At 53.8% G+C, this 20,327-nt stretch overlaps 1 protein-coding gene across 3 annotated transcripts; it reads left to right on the top strand.

The window, feature by feature from the left end:
- The first annotated feature begins 317 nt into the window (after positions 1-317).
- On the top strand, positions 318-20,254 carry men1 (multiple endocrine neoplasia I). Of its 3 annotated transcripts, none has more exons than XM_068021437.1 (10): positions 318-380; positions 1,452-1,916; positions 3,151-3,359; positions 3,474-3,602; positions 4,309-4,349; positions 5,581-5,668; positions 12,173-12,309; positions 14,297-14,438; positions 17,335-17,508; positions 18,767-20,254. In XM_068021437.1, exons 2-10 carry the CDS (start codon positions 1,475-1,477, stop codon positions 19,211-19,213), a joined length of 1,809 nt encoding a protein of 602 aa, XP_067877538.1. In that variant the 5' UTR covers positions 318-380; positions 1,452-1,474; the 3' UTR covers positions 19,214-20,254. The 3 variants fall into 3 exon arrangements, with proteins under 3 accessions (XP_067877538.1, XP_067877539.1, XP_067877536.1); XM_068021435.1 differs by having other exon boundaries at positions 327-470; XM_068021438.1 differs by lacking the exon at positions 17,335-17,508 and having other exon boundaries at positions 326-470.
- Positions 20,255-20,327: the final 73 nt, after the last annotated feature.

Genomic DNA, 20,327 nt, shown 5'->3' with positions numbered 1-20,327 from the left:
GGGGGGGGGGGGGCTCAGTTCCACACCAAAGGGTACAAATAGTCAATGGGCCACCAGGAGAGGTCCATCAAACCCCTATCTCTTCAGGAGCTTGACCCTCCCAATGGGTGACCTCTCAGTTGAGTCGGTGGACAATCCTTCCAAAAGGGCGCCAAAAGCCCGACGCATGCGCATCGGCCAAGGAGCGCCTACAACTCCCGGCGTCCGTCGGGCCAACCCCCCCCCCTCCTCCTCATCACTGATCCGCCGGGCATGCGCACAGGACGCGAGGAGGAGAAACTACAACCCCCGGCGTGCTCCGCGCTCTTCACGCCTGCGCACTGCCGACGGCGGGCCTAGTTGGTTGCTGAGGCGACCATGAGGCGGGTGAGCGGCGCCTGGTGAGTGAAAGGGGGCTCCCGGGGCCGGACTGGAGAGAGAGAGAGAGAGAGGAGAGGGAGACAAAGGAGCAGGAAGAGGCGGCGGCTCAGGTACTGCGGGGCGGGGGGAAGGCAGAGAGGAGGCGGCTTGCGGAAATCATCAGTTAAATTGCTTGGCTGCGATTAGGCCTTAAACTTGTCTTTCTGGGTTAAAATAAACTCCCCCCTCCCCTTCTAAGTATGAGCCGCTGGTGACATCTAATGACGGCATTAACAACCCAGTCCTTTGTAATTAATCCTGGGACCCGTGTGCATTATCCAGGAGCAACGCCATGGGCGGTCTGCTAAATAATCACCTGTAATGCGCAGCAGAATCATACATTGCTCATCCAATGACTTTATCCAGGAGCGATGTCACGGTTCGGTTGGTGGTGGTGGGAAGCTGGTGGTCGGCAAAATAACTGTGTACAGAGAACTCGTATAATTGCTCGTGTTGAGCAATTGTGGACCCAGGCGCATGATCCAAGAGCAACGCCATAGACTGTCAGCTAAATAATCACCCGTAGCGCTCAGCGGAGTCACATATTACTCACCCAAGTGCTTTCTCGGGGAGCCATGAGGGGTTTCTGTTCAATAGTTTCTCGTTTTGAGCGATTCTGGATCTGGGTGCTTTATCCAGGAGCAACATCACGGGTGGGGTCAGCAGACTAATTGCTGGTAGCGCGTGGCGGAATCAGATGTTGCTCACTTTCCGCGACTGTGGACCTGGTGCAGAATCGTACATTGCTCACCCAAGTGCTTTATCCAGGAGCAATGTCACGGAGGGAGGAGGTGCGGGGAATCAGCTAAGTAATCAGCAATAGTGGGCAGCAGAATCATACATTGCTAACTTTCGGCAATTGCGGACCCAGGCGCTTTATCCAGGAGCAACACTGTTGGGGTAAGGGGGTGGAGGGGGGGAGGTGAGCTAAATAATTGCCAAATAACAACCGTCAAGGCAAAGTAATTAATTTGATGAGATGCTGTGTAAACACAGTCTTTCTTATTGCTGCTTTAAGTTTGCCCAGCCTAATTGTCGATGTTACATGGTAGGCGACGGACCTGGTGAAGGCAGGATGGGTCTGAAGTCCACCCAGGCTGCCTTCTTCCCCATCTGCAGCATAGATGAGGTGGTGAAGCTGTTTGAGTTTGAGCTGAAGAAGGACGAGCCCGACCTGACGCTGCTGTCCCTCGTCCTGGGCTTTGTGGAGCACTTCATGGCGGTCAACAGGGTGATTCCCATCAACGTCCGCGGCTACAGCTTTGAGGGCTCCTCGGAGGCCGGCTCGGAATCAGCGGCCTGCTTCCCTCGAGTGGGTCTCCTTCAGATCAAGGCTTTGCACACCAGATTCACCAGCATGATTCGGGGAGCAGTGGACCGTTCTCTCTACCCTCTGAAAGGGGGGTACTCCAGCCGGGAGCTGGTGAAAAAGGTGTCCGACGTGATTTGGAACAGCCTGAGCCGCTCGTATTTCAAGGACCGAGCGCACATCCAGTCACTCTTCAGCTTCATCACTGGTGAGTCTCCCTCCACCTCGTGTGATTAAAATGGGCAAGCTGCTCAGTGCCTAGTGGCAGCCATGGCTTGGAGGTTAGCACGCAATCCTCTGATTCAGAAGGTTGTGTGGGTTCAAGTTTCACTTGAGCACAAAATCTAGGCCCACATTCAAGCCGAGACATTAAACCGAGGCCCCGTCTGCCCTCTCGGGTGGGTGTACAAGATCCCACGGCCACTATTGGAAGAAGAGCAGGGGAGTTTTCCCCGGTGTCCTGGGGACAATATTTATCCCTCAACCAACATCACAAATTCTCCCTTTTGAATGTTGGTTATAAACCAGTACGTGCATTTCGCTTTGATAATTAAATCGTTATTCTCTGATCTGGGTCATAGAGTCGTACAGCATAGAAACAGGCCCTTCGGCCCACCGTGTCCATGCCGACCATAATGCCTATCTATACTAAAAGCAAAATACTACGGATGCTGGAAATCTGAAATAAAAACAAGAAATGCTGGAACCACTCAGCAGGTCTGGCAGCATCTGTGGAAAGAGAAGCAGAGTTAACGTTTCGGGTCAGTGACCCTTCATCGGAACTGACAAATATTAGAAAAGTCACCGAGTGAACATCAACGCAAGCTCGAGGAACAGCATCTCATCTACCGATTAGGCACACTACAGCCTGCCGGACTGAACATTGAGTTCAATCATTTCAGAGCATGACAGCCCCCCATTTTACTTTCATTTTTAGTTATTTTTTCTTCCTTTTTTTTTAACATTCTTTTTTACATTTTTTACAATCTTTTTTTTGCATTTATTTCATTTCATCTTAGTTTGTTCAGTTTGCTTACCCACTGTTTTTTTTCAGGTTTGCACTTGCTGCTGTTCAATATTCAGTGTATTTACACCTAATCTGTACTAATGCTTTGTCTTTCAACACACCATTAACATATTGTTTGCCTTTGCTCCGTGACCTTTTGGTCAGCTATGTGGCCTGGTCCAATCTGCACCTTCTCCTTTGTTATCTCTTGCCCAACCCCCACCTCACTTGCTTATAACCTGTGACTTTTCTAATATTTGTCAGTTCCGATGAAGGGTCACTGACCCGAAACGTTAACTCTGCTTCTCTTTCCACAGATGCTGCCAGACCTGCTGAGTGGTTCCAGCATTTCTTGTTTTTTATGCCTATCTATACTAATCGTTTTGATATGGTGCCTGAGCTTTTGTCGATTTTTGTGTCTCTCTTTCTTTCTCAGGTACTAAACTGGACAGCTCGGGCGTGGCGTTTGCAGTGGTGTCTGCCTGCCAGGTCCTGGGACTCCGCGACGTCCACTTGGGCCTGTCGGAGGATCACGCCTGGGTGATCTTTGGCGAGAACGGGGAGGAGACAGCCGAGGTAACGTGGCACGGGAAAGGGAATGAGGACAGGAGAGGACAGACTGTGACTGCGGGCGTCGCTGAAAGGGTGAGAGTCTGATGCGTGCCAGCCTGTGCATTGTCTTGTTGGTAACCGGCTCAGACCTGTATGTGCCCTGCCCTGACCCGTACCTGTAGTTGCCTCTTGGTTTTTTGTCTGCAGAGCTGGCTATACCTGAAGGGATCCTGTTTAAAATGTGACCGCAAGATGGAAGTCGCTCTCATGGTGTGTGCGATTAACCCATCGATTGACCACCACACGGACAGTGTCGAGCTCCTGCAGCTACAGCAGGTGAGAGCCCTGGGGGTGGAGGGGGATCGCGCAACATGTAGAGCATCAGGCCGATTGAAAGTGCTGTGTAAGCGTGGGCACCATGAGCCCCAGCTTCCTGATTGCACTCTGCCACGATGCTCCCCCTGGTCGATTAGCTTGCCAACTTTCAATGTCCAGGCTGCCCCAAGAGTCAACGCGACAGGGGAGCAAGGGCAAAGTTGAAACTAAAACTGCGTACCTGCGACAACAATTTGCATTTATATAGCGCCTTTAACAGAGTAAACCCTCCCAAGATGCTTCACAGGGGCGTTATCAAAGAGGATTTGACGCTGAAACACGTAAGGAGATGTTAGGACAGGTGACCAAAAGCTCGATCAAAGAGGTTTTATTTAGAAGTACACAGAATATCACAACACAGAAACAGGCCATTCGGCCCATCCACTCCGTGCTGTTTCTGCTGCACACGAGCCTCCTCCCACCCCCACTCCATCTCACCCTATCCTTCTATTCCTTTCTCCCTCATGTGTTTATCCAGCTTCCCCTTAAATGTATCGATACTATTCACCAAAACCATTCCCAGTGGTAGCAAGTTCCACATTCCCCCCACTCTCTGGGGATAGAAGATAGATTTAAAGGAGCTGATTAATGGCAGAGAGATTTAGGGCAGGGGCTTCCTGAGTGGATGGCACCCAGAATTAATTTCTTTGCTTTTCTTCTCTCTTAGCACCTCCTGTGGCTGCTGTATGATCTTGGGCATCTGAGAAAGTGAGTGTCTCTGTTTTGTTTCAACAACCTTGACTCGGATGAGAGCTGCACAGTAACTGGAAGTTGTATACACAAAGAGAGAGAGAGAGAGACTTCATCCTCACCGAGCAAGCATGTCATTACATTTCACAGAACAAAGTGACTCCTGACAACGCAGCTGCCCGCTGACATCATCAGAGCGCTCCAAGCTGCGCACATGCACAAGATGCGGGTCCGATAGAGATAAGCGCAGTGGCAGGAGGGAGTAAGAGACTGTTTGGGTGGGATGGAGGTGGCAAAGGCAGCCATTGAGGGGATTTTCGGGTTGAACTGGTTTCTCTGTGATAAATTGAGCAGCGCCATCTTTAATCCTGGCAGCTGCTTGAACTGACGTTTCAGTGGAAGGGGCTGTATTTGCATATGAGCTCGTACTGTGCCACCTAATGGTTGCGTTGTCAGCAAACACAGCCTTCACAGAAATAACTCGTATGTAGCGAGCTGCTCTGAAACACACTGACCCGTTATTTCAGATGAGACATTAAACCGAGGCCCCCGTCTGCCCTCTCGGGTGGGTGTACAAGATCTCACGGCCACTATTGGAAGAAGAGCAGGGGAGTTCTCCAATATTTATCCCTCAACCAACATCGCTAAATAAAAATCAATGATCTGATCCTTATCTGTTTGTGGGACAGGAAGAGGAGGCCATTCAGCCCCTCAAGCCTGTTCCACCATTCACTCAGAAAGTGGCTGCTCTGCACCTTAACTCCATCCAGCATCTTGGCTCCATAACCCCTCCATACCCTATTGATGTCAGATTGAAAATTAACCTGCTGTCTTCTACCACTGCACCCACATTGGCTGCTGCATTCCCTACGCTGCAGCTTCCAAGGTATGTCCCTGGCTGGAAAGCGTTTTGAAACGTCCTGGGGCTGTCGAAGACACTGTACAGACAGTGTTTCTCTCTCTCTCTCTCTCTCCTGTAGGCAAACGCAGCAGCCGGCTGCTGGGCGCACAGTGAGATCCCACGAATAGCAATCAGATGAGTGGCCATTTAATTGGGGGGGGGGGGGGGGGTGGCCGGAGCTTGAAGGTGGAACAATGGCCAGGTCACAGGGAGAAGTCTTCACTGGGGATCGTCAGTGACCCCTCTGTGAGCACCAGCTCTGGAAACCCTCACCTCGTAAAGTACCGTAATAGGGTTCATCCTGAGAAAGACGGTGACGTCTGAGGGGTTTTTATTTGTGTCTGACAGGTATCCGATGGCACTGGGGAATCTTGCAGACCTGGAGGAGTTGGAACCAATGCCGGGGAGACCAGATCCACTAACTCTTTACCATGAGGTACAAATTGTTGTTTATTAATCAGAAACTGATATATATTGTTGTGCTATCCCCACTCTCCCTGAAAACACTCAGTCTTGCGTACACTGTCCCCATCAAACACTCCCCAGGACAGGTACAGTACGGGGGTTAGATACCGAGTAAAGCTCCCTCTACACTGTCCCCATCAAACACTCCCAGGACAGGTACAGTACGGGGGTTAGATACAGAGTAAAGCTCCCTCTACACTGTCCCCATCAAACACTCCCAGGACAGGTACAGTACGGGGGTTAGATACAGAGTAAAGCTCCCTCTACACTGTCCCCATCAAACACTCCCCAGGACAGGTACAGTACGGGGGTTAGATACAGAGTAAAGCTCCCTCTACACTGTCCCCATCAAACACTCCCCAGGACAGGTACAGTACGGGGGTTAGATACAGAGTAAAGCTCCCTCTACACTGTCCCCATCAAACACTCCCAGGACAGGTACAGTACGGGGGTTAGATACAGAGTAAAGCTCCCTCTACACTGTCCCCATCAAACACTCCCAGGACAGGTACAGTACGGGGGTTAGATACAGAGTAAAGCTCCCTCTACACTGTCCCCATCAAACACTCCCAGGACAGGTACAGTACGGGGGTTAGATACAGAGTAAAGCTCCCTCTACACTGTCCCCATCAAATACTCCCAGGACAGGTACAGCACGGGGGTTAGATACAGAGTAAAGCTCCCTCTACACTGTCCCCATCAAACACTCCCAGGACAGGTACAGTACGGGGGTTAGATACAGAGTAAAGCTCCCTCTACACTGTCCCCATCAAACACTCTCAGGACAGGTACAGCACTGGGATTGGCTGCTCTCTGATTTGGGAGCCTGAGTGCATCAACGAGGTGCAGCTGACTGTGGCTGTGTGCACAGGTTGGAGGCTGCAGACTGTGTGACTGCTGCAAGAGGGAGATTCAAACTGAAACAAAAGTTTTTTCCAAATTTCAACAAAGGAAGGCGAAGAACTGGAAGCTCTTTTTGTGAGTTTGTTTTATCCTGAAGTCTTTTTCATTGATTGTTGGGGGTGGGGAAAGAAGAGACCTGAAGACCTTGGGTGGGGCTGTATTGTTCAATAGGGAGCTCCTGTGTTTAACATCTTTGGATAGGGAGCTCCCTCCCCACCGCAACTACTAAGCCTGGGACAGCTGGAGCTGCCCAGGTGAAGAGACTTCTCTTATCTGAACATCGAAGGAGGTGTGTGCCTTGGCAGCTTACAGCTGACCCAGGTGACGACATCACCCCACCCTCCCAACTGGAAGACCAGCTACAAGACTTCTTTAAAATACCAACAAAGACTGATTCCTCCTGGCCTTCCTCTCCCTCAGCCTCTTCCCCTGTGCTACATCCTTTAAGTGTTACATTTTTGATTTATTGTATTTGCTCTTTTTTTTTCTCCAAACAAAGTGCCTGTAACTCTTCGACCCCATGACTTCTCAGTCCTCTCCGGTGGCGGGGCCCTTCTATGCTGCAGCAGCTGCGACAGCTGCTCCTGTGGCCCCGTCACCATTTAAAATCTTAACATCAAAGCATGGGGTGAAGAGTTACACCCATCCTAATATGACAATTGAGGCTTGTGTTAAGGCAATGGCCGTGGTTGTCGGCCCCTCGGCCATTGTTGCAGCCTCAAAGATGTATGGGAAGGCTGTGTTCTTCCTGAAGACCGAACTGGCTGTGTCCCTCGCCCTAAGTATGGGGCTCACGGTGGGATTTTCCTGCCAGTGGACCCTCTGGGGGCCACTGCGCATCAGGTAATCTTGTCGAACGTCCCACCCTTCATTCCTGATGAGCTCCTCCTCCTCCACATACACCATCTGGGGGAGGTGAGGTCAGGGATCACCCCAGTCCTGCTCGGTCTTTTCGGAGCACAGCCTCCGACGTGTACTCCTTCCGCCGCCAGCTATTCATGCAGCTGGCGCGGGAGGAGGTCTTGGAGGGCCACTTCGGTATAGAGTTTCAGGGGACGGCCTACCGCATCTTCTGGACCTCGGATGGGGCGCGGTGCCACGTCTGCAAGGGGGTGGGGCATGTTCGTAAGAACTGCCCCAACCTCCCGGCCGCCAGCTCCACCTCGGCTGCCCAGAGTGGTTCCACAGCACCTCCTCCCACTCCCCCCACACATCCAATAGACACCGCTCAGTCAGTTCCGGAGGCTGTGGTTTTCACAGCCTCCGGCGGGGAGGGGAGCGTCCGTCCGAGAGGAAGGAAGACGCGAGGAAAGAAGAAACATCATGAGGCGCGTCCCCGAGACACTGTGACTCAACCCGAGCCTGAGCTCAGCCCAAAGCCCATTCCCATGGAATCCACCTGTCCCAGGGCTGGGCTCAGGCCCAGGGTGACTAAAAAGGAAAAAGTGGAGGCGGAGGCCTCTGATGACATGGAGGTCTCTGAGCCTCCGCGCCCTAGTGGGAAAAAGAGGAGAAGGCACCCCTCCACAGAAATAACACAGGGCTCTGAGGTGCAGGGCCCATCTGTTGGAGGGGAGCTGCCTCCTGTTTCGGGTCCTCAGGTTCCCCCGACCGCCACCACCAAGGCTACAAAGTCCGGGCAAGAGCTCCCTATTCCTCAGGATGGAGGGGAGGGGATGGCCCCGGTACATGAGGCCCCTCCTGAAGGAGTAAGTGGGGCCCTGCTTGTGGTGGGGGAGCCTGGGGACGCCGCCCATTCCGCCACTGCTACTGGGTCGGGTGCCCTGAATGAAGGGGAGGGTGACGCCCCAGAGGGTCAGCCCTCCCAGCCGGAGTCCACCACCAACCAGGAGACACCTGACCTGGTGAAAATTGAGAATGCTGCCCCATCTGCTGGACCTGTGAGTGCTGGCGGAGTGGGAGATGGCCTCCTCTCTCCGCCTCCGGTCTCGGCTCCGGCTGGAATTCCGGAGTCGGGATCTTATGTCTCCCCTGGACCACTCATTGGCCTGGGGACGGAGGTGGAGGGGGGGTCCTGGGCTGCTGGCGCCCACAGGCTCCAGTTTTACAATAGAACCCAGACAGGACTCCTCTGCCATCGATCCTGGGGGTGGGATCGTGACAGAGGCGGGACCAGCTGGTGCGGCTGGGACGTCCGCCCCACAGTGTGTGGTGGATGTGTCGGCCGCTGGCGGTGACGACCCGAGGGAGGATGGGGATTCGGTGCGGGGCACGGAGGATGATCTTGATTCCATCGCCAGTGAGGTGGTGGAGTCCCTCGTGCCTCCCACCGAATCTCCTCTCATCCCCACGGCGGAACTCCGGGATTTCCTCGCGGCTTTCAGGGGTTGCCGCGATAAAGTTCAGCTGGCCCTCGGCCGTTGGTCGAATCTGGCGCTGATCATACAGGTCGTCCGTGCCGCCCTGAAGAAAGCGGGCAAGCGCACGGGCGTGAAACTGGTTGAGAGGCGCCGTTTTAATGTGTTGCTCAATGGGTTGCTGGGGGAGTGGAGGGCCAGGTGCACTTCCACTCCCTCCTCACAGTGAGCTGTTGGTGACGGGTTTTAAGTACCTTTGACATGAAGATAACCATAGCCAGCCGCAACATCAACGGCAGCAGGGGTCTCACCGCAGATTTCACAATCTCTCAGTCCTTAGGGAAGGGAGATACGCGGTGAGCTTTCTGCAGGAAACCCACACCGTTCCGGGAGACGAAGCCACCTGGCTCCTGGAGTGGCAGGGTGAGGTCTACATGAGTCACCTCACCCCTATTTCTAGTGAGGTGGCTATCTTGTTGGCCCCGACATTTCAGCCGGAGATCTTGGGGGTCAAGGAGCTAGTGCCGGGCCGCTTGCTCCACCTCGCCGTTCGCCTGGGTAGCGTGCCGCTCCACTTTGTGAATGTGTACGCGCCCAGACCTGGCGCGTTGCAAGCGCGCTTCTTTGAAGAAGTGTCCGCTCTCTTGACCTCCATCGATAGCGGCGAGTGCATCATCCTCGGGGGGGATTTTAACTGCACCCTTGAGGTGGGGGATCGCTCCGGTCCCCAGCGCGGCCAAGCGTCGGTGGAGAAGTTGAGGGGACTGATTAGCTCCCTTAACTTGGTGGACGTCTGGCGGAATCTCCATCCCGACTCCAGCGCCTTCACGTGGAGGTCTGGAGGAGGGGGGTCGCGAATCGACCGCCTCTACATTTCGCAGGCGTACGCCTCCTGCGTCTCGGTGGCCTGCATGCGGCTGGTGCCGTGCTCGGACCACCGCTTGGTGTGGGCGGAGTTCACTCCGCTCCGCACGCGGGTGGGGTCCGCGTACTGGCACTTTTACAACCGGCTGCTGGAGGACGAGCGATTTCGGGACTCGTTCTGTCGATTCTGGGCCGACTAGAGAAGGAAGCAGGGGGGCTTCCCCTCCTTGAGGCTATGGTGGGATGTGGGCAAGACTCACATCCGCGTCTTCTGTCAGGAGTACGCGAAGGGGTCGACCAAGAGGCGGGATGCCGAGATCGGGCGCCTTGAGAGGGAGGTGCTCGACTTGGAGTTCCGCCTCGGTCATGCCGTCATGGACCCGGCCCTGTGGCAGGCGTACAAAGAGAAGAAGGGCGCGCTGAGGGACCTGCAGCTCATAGGGTCCCGAGGCGCGTACGTGAGGTCGCGGATCCAGATCCTGGAAGATTTGGACTGCGCCTCACCCTTCTTCTACTCGCTGGAAAAATGGCGGGGGGTCCGTAAGCAGCTCATTGAGCTGCTGGCCGACGACGGATCCTCCATCACGGATCCAGAGGGAATGGGCCTCCTGGTCCGTACTTATTACAGTGCGTTGAGGAGGGCGGTCAGTCGCTGGTGTGCGTCCGCACCCAGGCTGCGACTCTCCGCCTTCGGACCCTGCAGAGATACCTGTACGTCGAGCGTCCTCCCAGATGGTGTGCGCTGGCGACGTATTTTTTCCGCCAGTGTCACTGCCTTCAAGACGACACGCAGCTCCCGGTGGAGTCCGTTAGCCGCGCCTCTCTGAGGGAGTTGCCTGTCTTTTACCGGGATCTATTCCGAGTCTGGAACATGGTCGCCTCCAGTCAGGGCGCTACCCCGCCGGCGGACGAGAGCGCCTCGGCTGTCCGGGCGGCCGACTCCGGGGACGGTCCGGCGGGCGGAGGAGTAGCCGAAACCCCCGGGACGCCCCTCACTGCGGGTGGCGAGGGGGCTCGGGAGTGCGGAGCGATCCCGGCTGAGCTGACTCCCGCTCAGCCGGAACTGCTCATCGGACCCAGGCCCCGAAACCCTCCTCGGGAGCCGGTCCCGCACAACCCGAGCCGCCTCTCGGAAATGCCCTCCGTGCCATTCCAATCGGCGCGGAGGGGTTTCCTGTACGGGCTGCTCCTGCACACTCTCCACTTCCTCGCCCTCGTCAGCCGGCCGGACACGCCCTGGCGGTCCGCGTTGCCATCTGGCGGCGAGGGGAAACCCCGATGGAGGTCTCTCTACGCGGGAGTCTTCCCCCTTTACATCGGGGACCTGGGGTGGAGGGTGTTGCACAGGGCAGTCCCGTGCAATAGGCTTTTAAGTAGGTTCACGGACTCCCAGGCCAGCTGTACTTTCTGCGGCCTGGACGAGTCCGTGTTCCACGTTTATACGGAGTGTGCGAGGTTGCAGCCCCTCTTTGAGTATCTGAAGGGGCTGCTCCTCAAATTCTGGCTGCACTTCAGTCCCACGCTCCTGATCTTCGGGCACCCGGTGCGGAGGGGCTTGGGCCGGGAGGAGGATCTCCTCGTCTTTCTGCTCCTGGGCCTGGCCAAGGTGGCAATTCACAGGTCCAGGCTGCGGGCCGTCGGGGGTTCCGTCCTCCCCGATTGCCTGCCCCTCTTCCGCGGTTATGTTCGCGCCCGGGTGTCCCTGGAGAAGGAGCATGCGGTGTCCGCCGGTACGCTTGAGGTCTTCCGCGACCAGTGGGCACCGCAAGGACTGGAGTGCATTGTCGACGCCGAGAATGGCATTTTAATTTGAGTTTTTTGTTTATTTATCTGGTTTTAATAAAGTTATTTTAAAATTATGTATAGACAGGGGGCCTGAGGAATAAAGGCCACCTAGAAAAAAAAAGAAACGGGGTTCGATACAGAGTGACGGTACTCTGTCCGCGTGAGGGTTTCCGCAGATTGTGGTTGCTTCTTCGAATCTTATTCTCTTTGAAGCTGAATGGCCGTGTTTGTTCTGTGAGCCATCTGGTCAGAAGGCTGCATGACGATGAGGGGACTGAGCATCACATCCTCACTCAGCAGTGACGCAGTTCCACACTGTCTAGTTGCAGTCACTAAGACGCCATCAGCAGTAGGAACTTTGGCAGATTTGTTGTAAATGCTGAGGCCTGTTTTTGCTGCTGTGCGGCTGGTGTAGCTGCGCTCAGCACCTGGAAGCTGGGATCTTCCTGTCCAGTTCTGCACTAGGCAAGGCCGTTACATAGTGTGTGACCAGGAGGACACCAGCATGTATTTGTTGGAGCTTTTACAGTGAGTACCGGAAATAATTCAATACATCCATTTCCAGCGACGTGTTACTATTTGTCATTTTGCTTCACACTGTGCAGGGTATCTCGTCAGCGAAAGAGTATTACAATAACGAACATGTCTACCCCTATGTCTACCTGGCCAGTTACTTCTGTCGCAATAAGAACGTCAAGGAAGCCCTGGCCTCATGGGGCGACGCAGCGACCGTCATCCAGGAGTAAGTCACATCTTCTCTCTAAACTTTCTAACCCCGTGATCGACGAGCACGCCAGTGTCTCTCCAAATGTTCTGTTTAATCAGGGAGAACTCTTCTGCTCAATTTCCAATACTGATTGAGGAATCTGTTCGACCCACCTGATAGACTGGGCCACCATTTAATGTTTCATATGAAAGATGGCAGCTGAAACAGTACAGCACTCCCTCAGTACTGCCCCTCCGACAGTGCAGCACTCCCTCAGTACTGCCCCTCCGACAGTGCAGCACTCCCTCAGTACTGCCCCTCCGACAGTGTGGCACTCCCTCAGTACTGCCCCTCTTATAGTGCAGCACTCCCTCAGTACTGACCCTCCGACAGTGCGGCACTCCCTCAGTACTGCCCCTCTTATAGTGCAGCACTCCCTCACCACTGACCCTCCGACAGTGCGACCCTCCCTCACCACTGACCCTCCGACAGTGCGGCACTCCCTCACCACTGACCCTCCGACAGTGCGGCACTCCCTCACCACTGACCCTCCGACAGTGCGGCACTCCCTCACCACTGACCCTCCGACAGTGCAGCACTCCCTCAGTACTGCCCCTCCGACAGTGCAGCACTCCCTCAGTACTGCCCCTCCGACAGTGCAGCACTCCCTCAGTACTGCCCCTCCGACAGTGCAGCACTCCCTCAGTACTGCCCCTCCGACAGTGCAGCACTCCCTCAGTACTGCCCCTCCGACAGTGCAGCACTCCCTCAGTACTGCCCCTCCGACAGTGCAGCACTCCCTCAGTACTGACCCTACGACAGTGCGGCACTCACTCACCACTGACCCTCCGACAGTGCGGCCCTCCCTCAGTACTGACCCTCCGACAGTGCGGCACTCTTTCACTACTGACCCTCTGACAGTGCGACACTCCCTCACTACTGACCCTCTGACAGTGCGACACTCCCTCAGTACTGACCCTCCGACAGTGCGACACTCCCTCAGTACTGACCCTCCGACAGTGCGGCTCTCCCTCAGTACTGACCCTCCGACAGTGCAGCGCTCCCTCAGTACTGACCCTCCGACAGTGCGGCACTCTTTCACTACTGACCCTCTGACAGTGCGACACTCCCTCAGTACTGACCCTCTGACTGTGCGGCACTCTTTCACTACTGACCCTCTGACTGTGCGGCACTCTTTCACTACTGACCCTCTGACAGTGCGGCACTCTTTCACTACTGACCCTCTGACAGTGCGGCACTCTTTCACTACTGACCCTCTGACAGTGCGACACTCCCTCAGTACTGACCCTCTGACTGTGCGGCGCTCCCTCAGTACCGGCACGGATAATGTTGGCCTGAACTATGGAGCTGAAATCTGCGCAGTTGGAGCCCGAAACCCCCAGCTTCTGATTCAGACGGGTGAGAGAGACTGCTCCCCACTGTCCCACAGCTGGTACCTTATACTGCATTTATACTCCGTGCCAAACCCTCTACCAGCTGTTTCACATAGTGGGGCTATTGTAATGGGGGCTCCCCCTCATTACTCAGGCACCTCCCCCGTCCCTCCCCAGATTTACCCATTCAAAACTGCTCTGCACATCAAGACCCACTGTCCATCAGTTCATATTGTCCCATTAGTTTCTTCAGTAGTTCCGTTCGCTTTGCACCTTCATCCCTTTTACCATTTAAACTCTCCTGCCTTCCATCCTATCACAGACCCTCCCTTTTGTTCTCTTTAGCCCTTCTCCTGTCTGTACTTGCTTTAAACCTGTTACATCTCTAATCTTTTCCAATTCTGTGAAAGGACCTGAAAGGTTAACTCTGCTTCTCTCTCCGCACAGATGCTGCCAGACCTGCTGAGTATTTCCAGCATTCTCTGCTTTTATTTCCAATTTCCAGCATCCACAGTAGCTTTGCTTTCATCCTGTACTCTCAGCAGGGGGGCGGACTAGTGAAGTATTATTAATGCAGCTGTTTGGAAGAGCCCCTCTACTGCACGTGTAACCTGTTCTCTGTCCCCCAGTTACAATTACTGCAGGGAAGACGAGGAGATTTACAAAGAGTTCTTCGACATTGCCAATGACATCATCCCGAATCTGATCAAAGAGATGGCCAGCATGACCGAGGTCTCTGAGGAGCGAGGGGACGGCGATGGTGCCGCTGAGGTATTCCACTGGAGTCTTGCTGTGCAGCATATCAAGGCCATCCCTTGTCAAGCTTCCACTCAGCACTTGTTTTATTCTTTGTTTCGAATTACCTGCACAGCTTGTCTGTCGACCTCCATGTGTCTGCAGGGGCTCTGGGAGATTTGTAACCTCTTCATTAATTTCCTGTACCCTGCCTTCTCCTTCCCCTGGGCTAGTTTTGATGCTGAGTTTCAGATAAGCACCATTCCATCCCTTAACTTTAGATTTGCTACTTTGCTACCTCTTCATAGTACGCTCACTCTCTCAATATCTCTCTCTCCGTCACCCTTTATGTGTCTCTTTCCCTATCTTGTTCATGTCTTTGCTGTCCTGCATGTACACCCGTTCTCTCTTGTCTCTCCTGTCAGTCTGTGTGTTTCTCTCTCTCTCTCTCCTGTTTGTCTGTCTGTCTGTCTCTCTCTCTCTCTCACATAAATGTTCACACTCTGGTTTTTTTCTCTCTCTTCCTGTCTCTTTCCCACTCTGACTCTTGCTTTGACTGACTATCCTTTCCCCCGTCCCACTACCAGTCTCTCCCTGTGCCTGTCTCTCTGTGTCTGTCTTTCCCCCGTCTGTCTCCTGGTCACCCCCTCTGTCTCTTCCTCTGTCCCCTGGTCATCTCTCTTTCTCCCTCTCTCTTTCTCCCTCGCTCTTTCTCCCTCGCTCTTTCTCCCTCGCTCTTTCTCCCTCGCTCTTTCTCCCTCGCTCTTTCTCCCTCGCTCTTTCTCCCTCGCTCTTTCTCCCTCGCTCTTTCTCCCTCGCTCTTTCTCCCTCGCTCTTTCTCCCTCGCTCTTTCTCCCTCGCTCTTTCTCCCTCGCTCTTTCTCCCTCGCTCTTTCTCCCTCGCTCTTTCTCCCTCGCTCTTTCTCCCTCGCTCTTTCTCCCTCGCGCCCTCGCTCCCTCGCTCTTTCTCCCTCGCGCCCTCGCTCCCTCGCTCTTTCTCCCTCGCTCCCTCGCTCTTTCTCCCTCGCTCCCTCGCTCCCTCGCTCTCTCGCTCTCTCTCTCGCTCTCTTTCACTCCTCTTTCACTCCTCTTTCACTCCTCTTTCACTCCTCTTTCACTCCTCTTTCTCGCTCTCTTTCTCGCTCTCTTTCTCTTTCTCGTTCTCTTTCTCTCTTTTTCTCTGTCTCTCTCTTTCTCTCTCTCTCTCTCTCTCTCTTTCTCTCTCTCTTTCTCTCTCTCTTTCTCTTTCTCTCTCTTTCTCTCTCTCTCTTTCTCTTTCTCTCTCTTTCTTTCTCTTTCTCTCTCTTTCTCTTTCTTTTTCTTTTCTCTTTCTTTTTCTTTTCTCTTTCTTTCTCTTTTTCTTTTTCTCTCTCTCTCTTTCTCTTTTCTTTCTCTCTCTCCCTCTTTCTCTCCCTCTTTCTCTCCCTCTTTCTCTCCCTCTTTCTCTCCCTCTTTCTCTCCCTCTTTCTCTCCCTCTTTCTCTCCCTCTTTCTCTCCCTCTTTCTCTCCCTCTTTCTCTCCCTCTTTCTCTCCCTCTTTCTCTCCCTCTTTCTCTCCCTCTTTCTCTCCCTCTTTCTCTCCCTCTTTCTCTCCCTCTTTCTCTCCCTCTTTCTCTCCCTCTTTCTCTCCCTCTTTCTCTCCCTCTTTCTCTCCCTCTTCTGGCCTCTAGGCTCATGGAATAGGTGGGCCAGTGTCCTATTGGATTAGAAATTGTCTTCAGGACAGAAAACAGTGAGTTGTAGTAAATGTTTGTTTTTCAGTCTGGAGGATGGTAGACAGTGGTGTTCCCCAAGGGTCATTGCTGGGACCACTGCTTTTTTTGCTATATATAAATGACTTGGATATTGGAATACAGAGTAGAATCTCAAAATTTGCCAATGATACCAAACTTGAACGAGTAGCAAACAGTGAGGATGATACAAACCACCTGTAACTGGACAAAGACAGACTAGCAGAATGGGCAGAGAGGTGGCAGATGGAATTTAATACTGACAAGTGTGAGGTGATGCTTTTTGACAGAAGGAATAGGGAGAGGCAATATAGAGTTAATGACACAGTTCTAAAGAGTGTGCAGGATCAGAGGGACCTGGGGGTACATGTGCATCGATCTCTGAAGGTGACATATTGAGAAAGTGGTTAGTAAAGCGTTTGGGATCTTGGGCTTCAGAAACAGAGACATTGAGTACAAAAGCAGGGAAGTTATGCTGAATCTTTATAAAGCTCTGGTTAGGCCCCAACTGGTGTATTGTGTCCAGTTCTGGTCACCACACTGGTGGATGGATGTGAGGGTCCTTGAGAGGGTGCAGAGGGGATTTACTGGAATGGTTCCAGGGATGAGGGATTTTAGTTACAGGGTGAGGTTGGAGAAGCTGGGGTTGTTCTTGGAGCACAGGACATTGAGGGGAGATTTGATAGAGGTGTACAAGATTATGACAGGTGTAGAGACATTAGACAAAAGAAAACTGTTCCCATTAACTAATGGTACAAGGACCAGGGAACACAGATTGAAGATTTGGACAAGAGATGCAGGGGGGAATATGAGGAAGCACTTTTTTTTTATAGACAGTGCGTGAGAATGACCTGGAACTCACTGCCCAAGAGGATGGTGGAAGTGAAGAGAATCAGTGATTTCAAAAGGAAATTGGATAAACTCACAGAACTACGGGGCCCAAGTGGGACAGACTGGATTGCTCTGTGAAGAGCCAGCAGGGAACCGATGGGTGGAATGGCCGTCTATGCGGTAAATAACTCCCGAGCATCCATCGCCTGTCCCCACTATCTCCTCATGTGGCTCGGTTTCTGACCTGTGTCTGCGCTGCTCCTGTGAAGTGCCTTTGGGACGTATTTACTGGGTTAAAGGAGTGGGGGGAGGGGGGGGGGGTGCGGGTGTAAAAAGGAGCTGTTCTTAACAATTGCTTCCTGTTGTACCCCAGGGTCCACAGGGACAGTCCACTCCCAGTACCGCACTGCAGGATCCCGAGAGCTTTGCTCAGCTGCTGCGTTTCTACGACGGGATCTGTAAGTGGGAGGAGGGGAGCTCCACGCCTGTCCTGCATGTGGGCTGGGCCACCTTCCTTGTGCAGTCCATCAGCAAGTTCGACGGACAGGTAACAGGCTATGATCCAGTAACTGCTGTCCATTCCCCTCATTCACACAGCTCTCGAACCTTACATAGTACATAGGTTTACACAGAAACAGGCCATTCTGGCCCATCTCTGCTGCTGTTTCTGCTCCACGCGAGCCTCCTCCCACCCCCCTCTCTATCTCCTCCCATCACCATATCCTTCTATTCCTTTCTCCCTCGGAGGGTCAGTACTGAGGGAGTGCCGCACTGTCGGAGGGTCAGTACTGAGGGAGTGCCGCACTGTCGGAGGGTCAGTACTGAGGGAGTGCCGCACTGTCGGAGGGTCAGTACTGAGGGAGCGCCGCACTGTCGGAGGGTCAGTACTGAGGGAGTGCCGCACTGTCGGAGGGTCAGTACTGAGGGAGCGCCGCACTGTCGGAGGGTCAGTACTGAGGGAGCGCCGCACTGTCGGAGGGTCAGTACTGAGGGAGCGCCGCACTGTCGGAGGGTCAGTACTGAGGGAGCGCCGCACTGTCGGAGGGTCAGTACTGAGGGAGCGCCGCACTGTCGGAGGGTCAGTACTGAGGGAGCGCCGCACTGTCGGAGGGTCAGTACTGAGGGAGCGCCGCACTGTCGGAGGGTCAGTACTGAGGGAGCGCCGCACTGTCGGAGGGTCAGTACTGAGGGAGCGCCGCACTGTCGGAGGGTCAGTACTGAGGGAGCGCCGCACTGTCGGAGGGTCAGTACTGAGGGAGTGTCGGAGGGTCAGTACTGAGGGAGTGCCGCACTGTCGGAGGGTCAGTACTGAGGGAGTGCCGCACTGTCGGAGGGTCAGTACTGAGGGAGCGCCGCACTGTTGGATGGTCAGTACTGAGGGAGTGCCGCACTGTCGGAGGTGCCGTCTTTCAGATGAGACATTAAACCGAGGCCCCCGTCTGCCCTCTCGGGTGGGTGTAAAAGATCCCACGGCCACTATTGGAAGAAGAGCAGGGGAGTTCTCCCCGGTGTCCTGGGGACAATATTTATCCCTCAACCAACATCACTAAAAACAGATGATCCGGGTCATTATCACATTGCGTGTTTGTGGGATCTTGCTGTGCGTAAATTGTCTGCCGCGGTTCCTACATTACAAGAGTGATTACACTTCAGAAAGTCCCTCATTGTCTGTGAGGGGTTTTGGGACGTCCTGAAGAGGAGAGGGCTGTTACCACGATCTCCTGACTGTGCCGAGAGAGTGTGTGTGTGCGCTGAACCCACTGAGGCTTGGCTACTGTGGAATAATATGTTTGCATTTGCCATAGGTTCGTCACAAAGTGACAATAATTGTGAAGGACACGGAGACGAATGAAGATGATGACCAGCACAGCGATGATTCCCGGGATGCCCGCCGGCGTGGGCCTCGCCGCGAGTCCAAGGCAGAGGAGCCGCCCCCCGCCAAGAAGTTCCTGGCCGAGAAGGTGGTGGAGCGCCGACGGTCAGCCCCCAGTCAGAGGACGGTGTCCACGCCAGCCCCAACTGTCCCCGTGCCTGCCTCTACCCCCACCCCCACCCCTGGGGGAGCCTGCGTTACCTTCCACAGTGAGAAGATGAAAGGCATGAAGGAGCTGCTAACCGCTTTGAAGATCAACTCCAGCGCTATCAAGCTGCAGCTGACTGCACAGTCCCAGGTACAGATGAAGAAGCAGAAACTGAGCTCAGCCAGTGACTACACTCTGTCCTTCATGAAGAAGCAACGCAAGTCCCTCTAGCCTGGCGGGGGAGAGAGAGGGAGGGAGGGAGGGGGCGGGCGGGCGGGGGGAGAGTGGCAGAGGGAGAGAGTGAGAAAGGGAGAGAGAGAGAGAGAGAGAGAGAGAGGAGGAGAGCGGCTGTGGGGGGAGAGAGAAGGGTAGAGCACACACACACACACACCCACACACACACACACACACACACACACACACACACACACACACACACACCTCGGGTTCAGCCCAGGTCTCACAGCTTGGTGAGGATCGGAGACTCTCTCTGGCTGTTTCTCAGTTGCTCCCACTCCCAGCCCAGAGTAGCCCCTCTCACTCTCGGCTCCTGACTCCCCTTACTCACCCAGGATGGGAGTAGGCCCCACCCTGGAACAAGCCTTCCCCAACAACGACTTTGATCCAACAGTGTAGAGATTAGTGAACGCGGTGAAAATGTAACTCCCCTGCTGTTTTTGAAGAGTTGGAATATTCAAGGGCTTTACTCAAAGTTTAGTCACGGCAGTTGAATCTGATGGGGGCTGGTTTGTACATTGTATTTTTCTCCTGAGTTTGTGAATAGCAGTTTGTAAAATAGAATTAAAAAAAAAATAAAAAGTCTTGTGTTTTAAATCTTTGCTGAAGATGCTTATCCCGGTTCAGTATTTTCTCCCCCTCATGATTGTCCTGGGGCTAATATTTATCAGTTTTTTAAAAAACTGGGTCATTGTGGGATCTTTCTGTGTACCAAATGGCTGCCGCATCAGCTTGTGCACCAGCCGCACTTGAACAGAAGTAGTGGTGCGAGACGCTCTGGGACTTTTCAACACCGCAAAGAGTGTATGTTGAGCCGTTAAAAAATATCCTCAATTAAAATGGGCATTATGGCCAGGCTTTTTTCTCGTGGGATCTTGCTGTGCGCTAATTGGCTGCCGCGTCTCCAACATTACAACAGCGCCTGCCTTCAGAAATACTTCACTGACTTGGGGATGTCCTGAGGTTGCAAAAGGCACTGGAGAAAACGCCAGACCTGACTGCTTGTTTTTTTTTTTTTGCGAGGTTCGGAGTGCCAGTGAGATGGTTTGAGACTGAATGCGCTGCAGTCTCGTCAACTGTGTTCGGCCTGGAGGTGTCACACTTTGTA

The sequence above is a fragment of the Heterodontus francisci genome, chromosome 44, assembly GCF_036365525.1.
Source record: "Heterodontus francisci isolate sHetFra1 chromosome 44, sHetFra1.hap1, whole genome shotgun sequence".
NCBI classification, from domain to species: domain Eukaryota; kingdom Metazoa; phylum Chordata; class Chondrichthyes; order Heterodontiformes; family Heterodontidae; genus Heterodontus; species Heterodontus francisci.
This window is presented reverse-complemented; position numbering and strand designations above follow the sequence as displayed.